Source organism: Mus pahari, chromosome 9 (assembly GCF_900095145.1).
Source record: "Mus pahari chromosome 9, PAHARI_EIJ_v1.1, whole genome shotgun sequence".
NCBI lineage: Eukaryota > Metazoa > Chordata > Mammalia > Rodentia > Muridae > Mus > Mus pahari.
Window position 1 is genome coordinate 59679901 of NC_034598.1, and position 15734 is coordinate 59695634.

General features: G+C 43.5%; 1 protein-coding gene across 1 annotated transcript in view; it reads left to right on the forward strand.

The window, feature by feature from the left end:
• Myrfl (myelin regulatory factor like) overlaps nt 1-15734 on the forward strand; it is a 119404-nt gene that overhangs the window by 71065 nt on the left and 32605 nt on the right. Inside the window, exons 11-13 of the mRNA XM_021205470.1 lie at nt 2320-2520; nt 5453-5561; nt 6336-6445. Coding sequence (XP_021061129.1) covers nt 2320-2520; nt 5453-5561; nt 6336-6445 — 420 coding nt within the window. The remainder of the gene's footprint in view (nt 1-2319; nt 2521-5452; nt 5562-6335; nt 6446-15734) is intronic.

Sequence of the window (15734 nt, forward strand, 5' to 3'; positions counted from 1 at the left end):
ATATAAATAATAATAATTTATAAATTAATAATAATAAATAATAAGTTTTATAAATATAAATTTATAAAATTTATATATAATATATAATATGTATTAGAAAAGTAAATGAAGCCAGTGTGATGTTTGGTATCCAGCAGCCGCTGTTGGGCCTCATGTGGATATATGCTCATAATTCTGGAGAGTATGTATTTACATATTGCTTTCAAATGTGAAGACATGGGTTCCCGGAGGAGAAATAAACATATAGATCTTATAGTATTTCTCATTGGAGATGATGAGCCTTTCTTAGTTTCTCTTGTAGATCTAGCTAGTTCCTTGTTGAAATAGTTTGAACATATTTTAGGAATTTGGTTTCATCTGTTGAAACAAATATAAATGTTGCAATTGTATTTTTTTTTTTAAATCTCCTTACATCTGCTTCTCCAGTATCCAGTTACCAGCATGGTAAGAATTATCCCAAAGCTCATTTGCAGTGGCAAAAATCCATCAGTGTCCTGTTTTGCTTCCTCAAAGTGGCTTATTATGCTCAGCAGAGAGCAAAATGCATCCCCACTCTATATTTCTGTGTTGATGGCTTACCATAAAAGACCTGAGTCAGAGCCAACTTACTGTTCACATCCAACCAGCCTGGGGAGCCTGCAGAGAAGGTTTTGGTGAAGTGACTTTATACAAAATAACTTTTAAAGCTGTTGCCTTGTGTTCTCCCACTGCTTTTGTCTGCTAAGAGTCTGTTGCTGGGTCTTCTGAGAGGCACAGGTTTTCAGCTGATAGAAACAAAGTAGGAGGTTGGAGTTGCCCCAAAAGTTCTTCAGTTGAAATTAAACTAAGAGCTAAACTTGGTGGCTTCTTTTCATTTAAGTATTATTATTATTTTTTAATGTATAACACATGCGCATGGCAGAACATCCACGCAATACCGAAAAAATGTCTAGTGAACAGTGTGGCTCAGCCACCCACCCCTGTTCCTAACTCTCCCAGTGTGTGTTCATCACAGCAAATCTCTGTGATGAGTCTGAGCCGTCTTCAGGGATAAATAGAGCCCAGATATGAGGTGCACCAGACAGGCAAAATGGAAGTCCCTGTGTTAGTGCTATCTGAGGAGGTGTCAAGATGTTAGCGAATCTGGATTCTATTCAAGGGGATGCAAATGAAAAATCACATTTGGAATATTGTCATTTGGAAAAAGGAAATGGGTTTTGTCCTGAGGAATTCAAGGGATTTGGAGAGAGCCCCTCTCCCCCACTCCATTTGAAAACATATCAGCAGCTACAGTGCTGAGGAGAGGAAAGAGTACAACCCAGTAGAAATTCTTAGGCAGAGCATTTTATTAGAAGCAAAGTTTTGGAGCTGATGAGATGGCTCAGCGGGTAAGAGCACCCGACTGTTCTTCTGAAGATCCTGAGTTCAAATCCCAGCAACCACATGGTAGCTCACAACCATCTGTAACAAGATCTGACTCCCTCTTCTGGAGTGTCTGAAGACAGCTACAGTGTACTTACATATAATAAATAAATAAATAAATCTTTAAAAAAAATCGAAGTCTCTCTGGTAGTTTCGCTTGGATTATTTTTAAGGACTGCTGGTGCTACTTCTAAGTCACCTTCTGAAAGCGTGGAGTTAGAGTCATTACTTAGCAAACAGAGGAAGTGCAGAACTAGCTGGAGCATGGATCACCTACATGTTCTTGGGTAACTTATTATCCTTCCAGAGTGCCAGTGTCAATAAAATGAGCATGACGGTACTTACAACATAGAACTGCTTCATGGGGTAGCACAGAAAAACATAGCCGCCAAGGTTCCACAGCACTGCCTGTGAGCAGGGCATAGTGGGACGTATTAACTACCTGTGCTATTGCTTGCTTGACAGATGCATGTGCAGTCAGCAATATGAGTGTTTTGAAGTTATAAAAGACTAGTTAAATACAAAGTATTTTTATTTACTTGAGCATTAAATAACATGTACATATTTTGTTATGAATTTAAATTATTATTATACCTGAAAAGAGTCATTTTTTAAGTCTGTGTTCCCTTCCTCACCTTTTAAAGTCGTCTATGGCTGAACACACCATTCAGTCTCTGAGGAACGTCAGACAGATTCAACGTTCTCAGCCCTGGCATGCAAAGCTCCTACCATTGTGGGTCTCTCTCCGGCTCTCCTGGGCTCTCGGTGTTATTTGCCTATGTCAGTGTGTTCTACCCGGTATGGGAGTCTCATAAGAAGGACTCAGATAACGGTCTGTTTCCCTTTGCTCTGACGACATATGATCAACCCTTTCTGCCACTGGAACTTTAATTGTAGTATGCCGCTATGTTTCTCCAGGCCTCTAACCCTGGGCAGTTTGAAAATGACAGTGACGTGCTGTGGCAGCGAGGACAAGTTCCAGAATCTGTTGTCTATCATGGGCGAGTAGGAATAAACACAGACACACCCGATGAAGCCCTGGTTGTCTGTGGCAACATGAAAGTGATGGGGACTGTCATGCATCCCTCTGACGGCCGGGTGAAGGAGAACATCCAGGAGGTGAGCCTGGGGTGTGGCACAGGGTCCTTCCTCAGACACCTCAATCAGGTGTCTGGTGTTGTGATCATAAAAAGATAAAGGGCTCTATGATTATGTTCTATGGGGGTGAGATATGGGGGAATCGGGTACCTCGGTAGGCCCACGGTACCTGTTGCCAGGTAACTGTAGGGGGTGGAATCCAGATAAAATACCAACATCTGGGACTCCTAACCTGACATGCCTGGCTCCAGGGGGCATGTTGATGTGTCACCTGTTGGTTTGAAATGAGCAAGTTGCTTGAAGATAATGGTGGGTGGAGATGTGGGGCGTCTCTCCTGCAAGAGATAGCTCAGGGTTAAGAGCACTGACTGCTCTTCCAGAGGTCCCGAGTTCAATTCCCCAGCAACCATATGGTGGCTCACAACCATCTGTAATGGGATCTGATGCCATCTGGTGTGTTTGAAGAGAACCACAGTGTACTCTCCTACATCAAATAAATAACTCAGACATGTCCTTGCATCTGGCCACACTCGTGGCTTAGGTGGTCTCAATCAGAAGGCTCCGTGGAATGTCACAGTTTTAGAATGTCCTCCACAATCCTGGCTGCCATCACCAGGTGTATGCAGGATTTCAGTTTTGTTTACCAAAAGTCATCAGTTTTCCACTTTTTAAAGATTTATTTATTTATTATATGTAAGGACACTGTAGCTATTTTCAGACACACCAGAAGAGGGCATCTGATCTCATTACAGATGGTTGTGAGCCACCATGTGGTTGCTGGAATTTGAGCTCAGGACCTCTGGAAGAGCAGTTAGTGCTCTTAACCACTGGGCCATCTCTCCAGCCCCCAATTTTGGGCTTGATTAAAGAAGACACATTTTCTTAAATAACATACTTCCCCAGAGCCTCTCAAATCCTTCTAGGACACTTTCTCTGTATAAGCAGCATGTTCCCTCACCCTGGACTACAAATGAGAAACTCCCCTCTCCCGATTCTGCTCACAGCAGCCCGAGGGGATAAAGAGAATTGTAGAGTTGGATAGGAGACTGGAGATTTATCCTGACAGCATCAGCTCAGGACTTCACCCCAGAGATGTGCCCAGCTTCTGGTTTGCAATTGGTGTCTAGAGAAGAATCAACTATGAGTATTTTAATCCATGTCAAGACCATATGTGTGGAACACTTTTTACCTGTATAAAACTAAGTAGACAGTAGTTTTACTTCCATAAAATACATATCAATAATGTGGGATGTTAAGAATTATCTCGTATTGGTATTGTGTTCTGTCTTTGTGACATGGATAGAATCCTATGACTTCTAGCTGACCCATTTGCCACGTATGTCAGCCGTGAGATAGATGGCGGTCATCATTGGTGGCCTCGTGGATCTGTGCACATCATCCTTGCCTCTCACTGGCTCAGTTTCTCCAAACTTTTAAGGAGAGAGCCATGTTTTCAGGGTTTCTAGAAGGATCACAGACCCTTTGTGCTGCTAGAATGAGATGCTGCTGGGTAATTTATACACAGCAGAAATTTATGACTGGTAATGCTAGAGGCTATCTCAAGGAATCCCAAGATAAAGGCACTGACAGGTTTAATGTCTGTTGAAGGCTTTGGCTAACGGCATGCCAGGGACATGTGCAGACAACTGTCTTCACATGGTAGAAAGATGGACAGGTGCAGGAGAAAGGTGTGATCCCCTACATTTTTGATGTTTGAACAGAATCCTATTTGCTAGGTAGATCAGGCTGGCCTCTAACTCACAGAGATGGGCCTGCCTCTGCCTTCCGAATGTAGGGAATTGACTTGTACATCCATGCTCCACTCCTTTAGCTCTTTTGTCAATGAGCGTAGAGACCTCATGACTTAACCCCCACCGTGGTGTATTAAAATACTTAGGGAAATGATTGTTTTAGCTATCGGGGTCTTTTGTGATTCCATATAAATTTTAGGATTTTTTTCCTAATTCTATGAGGAATGTTGTAGGGATTTTGATTGAGATTGCATTGAATCTGTAAATTGCTTTTGGTAGGATGATCATTTTCATGATATTCTGCCAGCCTATGGCTATGGGATGTCTTTCCATTTTCTAGGGTCTTCTTCAGTCTTTCTTTGGAGGTTTAAGGTTTCCATCACAGTGGTCCTTCCCTTCCTTGGTTAAGGTTGTTTCTAGTCCTTTATTTATTCATTCATTTATTTATTATTTATTTTAGATATTGAAAATGGGATAATTTTTCTAATTTCCTTCTTAGCAAGTTCATTATTCATATAGAGGAAAGCCCTAATTTTACTATGTTGGTTTCTGCATTCTGCAATGTGACTGAAAGAGTTTTCTAGAAGGGTCTGTAGGGTCTTTTTTCTAGTGTAGAATCGTGTGATTTGTGAATAAGGATAACTTTCAATCTTTCTATTTTAATCCGTCTTATAGTGTTCGTCTCTCTGATGGCTGTGGCTAAGATTCTGAGCACTGTACTGAATGTGCGGGGGAACCTTTATCTCATCCTAGACCTTACAGGAAATGGTCCCTGTTTCCCCCACTCAGACAATGCTCTTCAGCCCCATAATTTAGACTCTAACATCTGGTTCCACTTCTTCAAGCTGCGGTTCTCAACCTTCAGAATGCTTCCAGAATGCTTATGTCGCGTTGACCCCCAACCATAAAATTATTTTCATTGCTACTTCATAACTGTCATTTTGCTGGTATTATGAATGTAAATATCTATGTTTTCCTATGGTTTTTTTTTTTTTTTTTTTGAGGGTCACGACCCACACGTTGAGAACCATTGCGTAGGAGGTTGGGGGGTACCAGTGTAGATCTTAAGGCTTTGACTTCCCTGAGGAAAAACAAATCTCATCTCGCTGTCAATCTTCCCTGCCTCTCAGGGTCACACAGCGCTTGGTTTTGAATAACAAATATCTAACCAGGTGAAACTTGCTCTCCTTTAATTAAAACAGGTTGACACAAATGAACAGCTGAGAAGAATAGCCCAGATGAGGATTGTTCAGTACGACTACAAACCTGAATATGCATCTGCCATGGGGATAAACACTGCCCATCAAACAGGTACAGACACAGAACCCCCCCTTGACTTTCTGTGGCTGGCTACGGAGCTTCTTCTTGTCTGTTCACCCTGAGCTTCATTTGAAAATACCCTGCTGATCTAAGGCATGCTTTGAGAAGCTCACAGTCATTGTTATGGGGTGGGGGGAGGAGGCTAGAGAACATGTGGATTACCTTTAACGTAACCCCCCCATATTGTACCCCCAAATCCTGGTAGAATATTTTGAATATATTGCTTGTGAAGTGAGGGTTCAAGGGCCAAGAGCAACAGGAATTGTGTGAAGCAGGGGAAGGGGGTGGGGTGGGGGCGGGGCTAGACAGTCTGGGGATGGAGTTGAGAGCCAGGTAAAGCTGGCTCACAACATCAGCACCTTGATGATGCTCCATGCTCACTCCTTAGCCTAGGAATCCTAAAACTAAGCGGTAACATTGAAGGACCAACATCTCCTATAGGAACATAATGGAAACAAGCTAGCAACATGCATCCTTCTATGTATAGGGATGTAGGGTATTTATTTACCCTTCACAGCACCCTTCCCCCCAATTAGGCAGGGACTGAAGAATGAGAAGGCAGGCAGGGAGGAAAGGAAGGAGTGGGCCACTTCTACTTTTAATTCTGTGGTGGTTCTCACCTCAATTATAGATCAAAGCAAAAGCTGAGGTAAATGTCTCCTTCCAAAGAGTTTCCATGGAACCTCGTTACTCCATTCTGATGTAGGAAACCCTGCAAGCATCTCCCCCACTCCCATTGACCCTGTTGGAACGTTTTGTGTGTAGGAATGATTGCCCAAGAGGTGCAAGAGATCCTGCCCAGAGCTGTGAAAGAAGTTGGGGATGTCACCTGTGGAAACGGAGAGACACTGGAGAACTTCCTCATGGTGGATAAGGTAATCAATTACTCCGTAGGTGTCTACAGCTAGGGCTGTCGCTCACTGCTGAGCCTCTCTGGAGGTTACACAATGGGCAGACATAGTTTACCCAGAGATGGGGCTTGAAAAGAATCATTCACTGAGCTGTAGAGAGAATTGGTACCAATTATCATTCAATATATTTCTGGGATATAGCAACAACAACAGCAACAATAGCCCCATAGGGGAAAAGGACTATGAAGTGGTCAGAATTTCTTTTCAGTAGGGATTACTGTAGGAAAACTGGCCCAAGGCAGAGTTCGCTCTGCATGGCTGTTCTCAAAATAAGGTCCAGAGAGCATGGAGAACCTTATCAAAAAGCTCAACCATACCTTGTCTTTAAAGATAGAAAACTATCGGTGGAGGAAAGGCACAGTGGCTAGTGGCACTCGTGGGTCTTCCAGAGGACCCAGGTTCAATCCCAAGCACCCACATGGCAGCCCACGACCATCTGCAATGGCGGTCCTGCTGGTCCTGCACTTACTTGGCACACAGACATGTATGGAAGCAAAATACACACAAAATAATAAAATAATTAAAAATAAAGTAAAATGAAAACAGAACTATAGCTTATAACAAAATACTTCTGTTCTATAGTACAAGGAAAATTAGAGTTCTTCAATATGCTCCTCAGAATAATTAATAATTAAACACAATGTTGAAATTTTGGTAGGGGTTTTCTTTTGTGATGAAATCGTGTTTAAATTCCACAATAGAGTCATAAAGTAGGTCAATTTTACAGTGCAATTTCTGAGTCTCATTTGTTTCACCAAGGGCTTGTCTAAATTCTTTGATATTCAAATTGTTCTCTGTTGAAGGATGCCCTTGTGGCTCTAGATTAGCCCCCACTCCCCTTGCTAGATGACTGTCTAAGTCAGGCAGTCCCTCTCTTGGCAATACAGCCTGGGTGATTTGGATAGTTCTGTAATACCATGTCTGTCAATCTTGTGATATCCTGCTCTTTTGCAAGGCTCACAAATTATGCTACCGCCGGCTCAAGGTGCACCAAGTGATTTAGGTATGAAGAGGAAAGACCGATTGCCAGAGGGATTTTTTTTTTTTTTATCAGTGGGCACAGATGTTTGAGTGGAGACTAATTAATACTTCGTTGGTTCATCCAGGAGTGTGTCTCCAACTTCAGAGTGCACACAGCCCACTGGGTGTCTCCCTGAAATGCACGTTCTGATCGGGCAGTAAGAGCGTTCGTCTATGACCTCTGCATTAGCTCAGTGCCTGTCTCTGGGCTCCTGCCTTGAGTGGAGCCCTGGTTTCTCTTGGATGTTGGGCTGTAAGATGAAATGAACCCTTTCTTTTCCAGCTGGCTTATGGTCATGGTGTTTTAGTACAGTAACAGAAACTCTAAGACACCCTTCCCCCTCTCTAAGCTGTGCCCTGCCCCCTTAAGCACCCACGCAGACACCTCCTGTCCACGAGCCCCTCATTACTAGATGTTCTTTCTGTCATCTTCAAACCTACCCAGTATGCTTCTGCCCCAGAGCTGTGGGTGTTTTCTGTCCTAAAGACTCTTCCCACAGGCTGTCTCATCTGGACTTCACTGCCCAGTTCTTCCCTGATGGTTCATCCGAAGTAGTCTCTGCATCAGATCACTTTCTTTTATGAGGTCCAGGGTCATTCCGGGGTGGGTGTATAGTGACTTTGCACAGATCTTTCTGTCCTAGTCAGGGTTTCTATTCCTGCACAAACATCAATGTTACATTCTGTCTAAGCTCCGCCCCACAGTTACCTGGCAGCAGCCAGGTGTGCCTGACTCACTATAAAAGGGGCTGCTTGCCCCCTCCCTGCTCTGTTTTCTCTTGTTCTTGCCTTCCCTCCCCTCCACATGCTTCATGGCCAGCCTCTACTCTTTTCTCTTCTCTTCTCTTCTCTTCTCTTCTCTTCTCTTCTCTTCTCTTCTCTTCTCTTCTCTTCTCTTCTCTTCTCTTCTCTTCTCTTCTCTTCTCTTCTCTTCTCTTCCTCTCTCTCTCTCCCCCCCTTCCTCTGCCTCTACTACCCTCTCAACTCCCCTCCCCATTCCCTTCATAAACTCTATTCTATACTATACCATCGTGTGGCTGGTCCCTCAGGGGGGAGGGATGCCTCAGCATGGACCCACCAAGGAACCCCCTTCCCCCCACACCTTAGCACACCCCCGTAGAGCATATCCCCCCTCTCTTTATCTTTTTATAAACACACCCATCATGACCAAGAAGCAAGTTGGGGAGGAAAGAGTTTATTCAGCTTACCCTTCCACATTGCTATTCATCACCAAAGGAAGACAGGACAGGAACTCAAGCAGGATAGGAACCTGGAAGCAGGAGCTGATGCAGAAGCTGTGGAGAAATGCTGCTTACTGGCTTGTTTCTCCTGGTTTGCTCAGCCTGTTTTCTTATAGAACCCAAGACTGCCTACCCACAATGGGCTCTCCCACCCTTGATCACTAATTGAGAAAATGCCTTACAGCTGGATCTCATGAAGTCATTTCCTCAAGGGAGGCTCCTTTCTCTGTGATAACTCCAGCTTGTGTCAAGCTGACACAAAGATAGCCAGTGCACCTACCTAGCCCTCAACTACACCTCTCTACTGAGAACAGCTTGCACTCTCGTTCAAAGTAGCTTGGAGGGTATTTGTACCCGACTGAAATTGACTGTAGATTTACTTGTTCTCCAACAATCTCTCTAAACAGTTGTGTGAGAGCTGAAATCTATATTTTTCAAAACAATTTCTTTAGTACTTTATTGTGGTTTTCACCCTAGGGCTTCAAGCACTGTAGGAATTGAGCAATATCGGAAGCCTGAGTTAACGAGTTCTGAGACGCTTGGGTTGTTGCAGCCTCTACACAGCCTCCGGCTTCTGAAAACACAGTCTCGAGTGTCCATCCTATGGGCCTACCATTCCCTTTGTGGCGGCCCTGTGCTGACACGTCCAGGGTCCAATAAGCTGTAGCTATCCCAGGAAGGATTTTTTTTTAATTTATATTAATGTTCTGTTTCTGAATGGCCGTGAAGGGACGAGAAGTGGTCATTTGCATAAGAAAATCTGAAGAAGTGGTTTTCTAGGAAAGATGAGTTCAGATTTCCCCCCTTGAGATGTCAACTGAACACTCAAGATGAAAACACTCAGAAGGCCGCGTGGGTTGTGGGACTCTGGAGAGCAGCTGGGGGCAGGGAGGAGGCAGTAACAAAAGTGTGAGGGTGCCAAGAAGGGGGGATTACGGATGACAGTCACATTTTAGAAGCCCGTGGCCACGTCTGGCCTGAGGATAGTTTTCCTCTCATAGTTTAAAAAAACTTGCAAATCTGTTATCTATATTTAAAAATCAGAAATCTTCTCATGATTGTTTTAGACTCTGGTCTCCCGTGAAATACTAATTCTGGAATCATGGGGCTGTGGCCAAGCTCCCAGCAGGGCTTCAAGCTCCATGTGGCAGCTTCCCACTGTCTGTGTGGTAAGCGGTGTGCGGTTGAGGCTATAGGGCAGCCATTCTCAACCTTCCTGACTCTGCGAGGACCCTTTAATACAGTTTATCATGTCATATGGTTGACCCCTGTCTTAGTCAGGGTTTCTATTCCTGCACAAACATCATGACCAAGAAGCAAGTTGGGGAGGAAAGGGTTTATTTGGCTTACACTTTCACATTGCTGTTGATCACCAAAGGATGCAGGACTGGAACTCAAGCAGGTCAGAAAGCAGGAGCTGATGCAGAAGCCATAGAGGGATGTTCTTTACTGGCTTGCCTCCCCTGGCTTGCTCAGCTTGCTCTCTTAAAGAACCCAAGACTACCAGCCCAGAGATGGCACCACCCATAAGAGGACCCCCCCCCCCTTGATCAGTAATTGAGAAAATGCCTTGCAGTTGGATCTCATGGAGCCATTTCCCCAACTGAAGCTCCTTTCTCTGTGATAACTCCAGCCTGTGTCAAGTTGACACAAAATTAGCCAGTACAACCCCCAACCATAAAATTATTTCTTTGCTATTTCATAACTGTCATTTTTCTGCTGATATGAATCATAACCTAAGTATCTGTGTTTTTCTAATGGTCTCAGGTAACCCCTGTGAAAGGGTGGGTTGACCTCCCATAGGAGTTGCAACCCACTGGTTGAGAACCAATGTTGTAGAGACAGCTGAGAGGATGGGGCAAATCCAAGTCACAAAGACCAGTAAGGAAGAGGGAGGAGGGAGATGCGATGGGAGGAGGGAGATGCGATGGGAGGAGGGAGATGCGATGGGAGGAGGGAGATGCGATGGGAGGAGGGAGATGTGATGGGAGGGTCTAGCTGGGACTAAGCTGGCAGTAGGTACTAGATGCAGGCAGCCTTCCTTCCCTGGCCAGATTTGGTGCTCCACACCTGTAGTCTCAACACTTGGAAGGCTGAGGCAGGAGAGTCACAAGTTTCCAGCCTGCCTAGACTGAATGTAACCCTATCTAAGCAAACAAAAACAACCCACCAGACTGTTTACAGGTGCTCGCTCGTCCTTAGCACTAACGTGACTTTTGACTTTCTAAATTTTGTTATTATTGTTGAGTGAAACTGACTTTATCTTTCTGTGATGAGTAAGAAATCTGTGGACCTTTTTTCTGGAGTTGATACTTAGAGTCCCCCTTCTGTGAATTTGATCCAGAAATCTAGTCATTTATGAGTCGTGTGTGTGTGTGTGTGTGTGTGTGTGTGTGTGTGTGTAGGTGTGTATGTAGGTAGGTGTATGTGTGTGTAGGTATGTGTATGTGGGTGTGGGTATGAGTATATAGGTGTATGTGTGTGTATATGTAGGAGTGTGTATGTGTGTGGGTAGGTAGGTGTATGTGTGTATATAGATAGGTGTATATATGTGCATGTGTGTATGTATGTGTGTGTAGGTGTGTGTGTGTGTGTGTGTATAGGTCTGTGTGTGTGTGTAGGTGTGTGTATCAGAGAGAGGAGGAGGAGGAGAAGAAGAAAAACCTTTCATTTGCCTCTATTATTTTATTCCTTCCTGGTACTTGTTAAAAAAGAAACAGAAAAGAAAAGCTAATTTTCAGAAGCTATCCTAATAGCTATAGGCACTGATTATTATTTTCCCTCTTAGTGGCTTGGCCTCCTTTGTAGTGCTAATAACACTACAAACACCAATTTTAAACTATGTACTTATTTGGCTTTCTTCTTACTAATGGCTCCGTTGAGCAGTGGACTCTGAAGGCAGGAGCTGTGTCTGTCTGTCTGCTGAGTCAGGCAGGAGCTGTGTCTGTCTGCTGAGTCTGGTTTCTTCCCTCCACCTGCTCAGGAACATATGTGCCTAACACAGTCCAAGTTCGCGATCAAGAAGGGTTGATTCTGTGCAAACAGTGGATAAGGAAGTCTGTGGGATGCACGCCTTTAATCCCAGCACTTGGGAGGCAGAGGCAGGCAGATTTCTGAGTTCGAGGTCAGCCTGGTCTACAGAGTGAGTTCCAGGACAGCCAGGGCTACACAGAGAAACCCTGTCTCGAAAAACCAAAAAGAAAGAAAGAAAGAAAGAAAGAAAGTCTGTGGGATGTGGGGCAGTCAGTAACTGCACGCATGCTTCCCACAGCACACTCGTACACACGTGGGTGTTAGAAATCAGCTGATCAGGCTTGGTTCTGTTCTTCCACCTGGAGGGTCCCCGCACGTGAACTCATCTGCTGCAGCTTACCTAATCACTGCAGATTGTGTAACAGAGCTCCCCGCTATGGAACGAGGCACGGTAACCACCTACATCAGGAGTAAACGTCAGAGGCCATGCTGGCCGTGTACGCTTGCTAGCTGAGTTTGGGTCCTGAGTTTGGGTCCTGGCACTTGCAGTCCTTTTGCAGAAAGACATTGCCTTGCTGAGTCACTTCATGCTGTCCCAGTGTCCCTTCGTGCAGTGCCAAGATTATTCTTCTCCAACATTAGCAGTTATTTTTTATGACATTTTTTTTTTTGCTTATCCCAACTGTGAAGTTGTGTTTCAGCTGAGGTATTGGACTACTTTCACAGCAGGACAGAGCTAAGTAATTGAATCAGGTTCGGTTGTTTATAACTAAGGGTGATTATCAATAAGAAAATCTTTCCAATTCCTTCAGTGTAGAGTATATGCTCTCAGCATTAATTAATTCAAACCTCGAGCATTAATTAATTCAAACCTCGACGTGGAGACTAGATGTGTCTATGAAGAAAACATTCCCAGAGCATCCAGTTATGCATTCCTGGTCAATTACTCTCCGTGAACCTGTTACGAGGGCCAGGGGCGTTTACAGGTCATTTTGAACATCCTGACAAGCTTCACTGAGATGCTGGACAGAAGTCAGAATTTTAAGCCTTTTAGTCATAGTTGATTGCAGTAACAGACCCTAGAAATTTCTGTAAAGTCAGGACAGGCCATAACTATAAGCAGTAAGAAGTAATAAATTCTCCCCACATCTTTATTACTTCCCAAATAGGAAAACACATGAATTATCTCCTTGCCTATAGATCCTACAAGATCTATGGTGCCGAAAACTCTGAGCTGGAGAAATTAGAGCCGGCCTTTTATCACTATTGACACCTAACTAGGCAGATGCAGCAATTGCTTCTATCTCCTAAGACAGGCTTAGAGATCCTCTGGGGAAGGCATGGCGGGAAGAGTTGATTAGTCGTTAGGAAAGGATCTTACCATTCTTCACTGCTTGGGTTAGCGCTAAGTCACATTGGGTGAGGAAAACCTTTTCTAAAAAGAGGCAGAGAAAGGCTTTCCGGCGGCGACAACCTTCCTACGAGAACATGCCTCTCACAAAGGATCCCCTTCATCCCTCTCCAGAAGAGAAGAAGAAGAAACACAAGACAAAGTGCCTGGCGCGGAGCCCCAGTTCCTACTTTATGGATGTGAAATGCCCGGATGCTATAAAATCACCCCGGTCTTCAGCCATGCACAAACAGTAGTTATATATATATATATATATATATATATATATATATATATATATGAGAGAAGCAGAGGAAGGAGCAGGTGTATGCAGGGCAGGGCATGGTGGAGAAAAGGGGTGGGGCAGGGTGGGCTTGGGAACTGTAGGAGAGTAGGTGGCCTGTGTGTGAGTGGAGAGGGGAAGAGGTCAGAGAGGATGAAGGGCAATGGGATTTGTGTGTGTGTGTGTGTGTGTGTGTGTGTGTGTGTGTGTGTGTTTTACAGCACATGCGTCTGGAAGCCAGAGGTCAGTCTTGGCTATCATTCCTTACACCATCAACCTTGTTTTTTGAGCCAGGGTCTCTCACTGGGTTTCTGATTGCTCTAGAGTGTCTGACAGAGTCCTAGGGTTGCCCGTCTCTCTCTCCCTAGAGCTGGAGTATCACCATGGCTCTTTCTCTCCCCTTAGTTTCTGGGCCTCTACCTTACATCTTTGCGCTTGCACAACCAAGGCTTGACATAGCAAGCTATCTCCCCAGCCTGACATCTTTCTGAAAGGAAAGGACCACTTCCTAAAAATGGAACTACCCACCGTTATCATGTAGAAAAATTTACCAATTATGGTAAATTTTACTGTAGTCGGGGCTGAAATTTCACAAATGTTTTTGTTTTGTTTTGTTTTTATATACCTGTAACACAAAAGGCATACAGATGTCCATCTGGTTTGGGCGGCCATTAAGAATAATTTTCTATTAAGTTCCATTGTTTGGTGGGGGTAGCAAACAATGATACTCTGTCATTCTTTATCTGGTCATTGGCTTTCCATTAAAATGAAGAACATTTTCCTCACTAGATATATAGTTGACGTGCAGTCGAGGCAGCGAAAGCTTCGTTCCTTTATGAGTGTTCTGAAAAAGAAAGTTAAACCTCTCATATCTTCTGAAGGCAACCAATAAAACATTTTTAAATTGGGAATAGCCGTGGGTGCTTTTAAAACACATATGACCCTTTGATCTACTCCCACAGCGTGCCCTTTGATGTTCTCTGGCCTCTTCAGGAGGGTCCTGCTTGCTCTGACATACTCACAGTCATGGGTGGTCATCCTCTGCTTTGTCAGCTGTCTGAGCTCTCTCTTCAAGTCCCGCCTGTCCCAAACCTGGGGCTGCTCCTCCTCACAAGATCCCTGGTTGCCGTCAGTGAGCGGTATTTAGAGACCACAGCGAACATGTTCAATGCTAGTGAGTCAGAAATGTCTTTATATTATACTTGTTCATGGGTAAAGATAGGAAATAGTTTTCATCTATGGAGATAGAGTCAGGAATGTATGGTGATAGTTATAATTTAAACTTAAGAGTTGCTAGACGTTTGCTCAACTTTTGGCTTGGTGGTTTTATCTTGTATCTTTAATATTTAAGAACCGAAGGTCTCTAACATAATCATGTTTCTGTTATATTTAGGTATAATCATGTATGGTTTTGTGTACATATAATCCCTCACAGTTATTAATCGCAGTATGATTACTACAAGTTTTCATTGCTAATTAATTTTAGTTTCTGTGTGGGATATATCTTTCTAAGAAGGACTAGTCAACCAGTGGTTTGAAGACATATTTAAAATAAATCCTTTCTGTAAGATGAGACCAGAAATTCAATTGCATGTTATATTTATTTCTTTGCTTTTTAAAAATAAGATGCTTTTTTATTATAATCATGGTTGGTCATTATTTTCAAATACCCACATTGATTTTTTTTTCCTTTGTATTTTATTGTATTTTTATTTTCTGTAGCCTTACAAAGCAGTTAAGATTCCAAATGGGGTTTTTGTGTGGGCTACATTTGGTTTTCTGACCCCACTCCCCCTTATCTCCTGCCCCCTCTCCTGCTGCCTCTCCCACCTCCAGCCTCTCCCCTTCACTTGGTTCTGTCGTCTTGCCCAGCCCACTCACTTAGAATGTTCTTCCTTTTAGTCACATTGTATCCCTTGCTAGTTTCTTGGCCTTTACCCATGTAGTCTCCCACCTGATCTATATATTTAACAATTAGAGGGTAGATTCACGTGTGAATGAGAATGTAAGGTAAAATACCCACATTGTTTAAAAGGCAAATTTATGTAGATATGCACATAAATGATATATTACATATAACATATATAATGAAGGTTTATTCTGATAGCCTGGTTTTATTCATTTTGCCTGCCTTGCTTCTTTTTTCCCAGTACATATAAAAATTTTAAATGATAATGTAAATGGAAAATACACATGTTTTGAACTTCCCCCTTCCTGTCTTTAGACAATGGATCATCCTTGTGTACTGTCCTGCCTTCTTCTTCTCTCACAATCACAGTCTTTGCTGTGCATCAGTACAGGAAGGTTTCCTCCTCCCTCTTGAAGTGCAGTTGCTGCTGAGCAGAG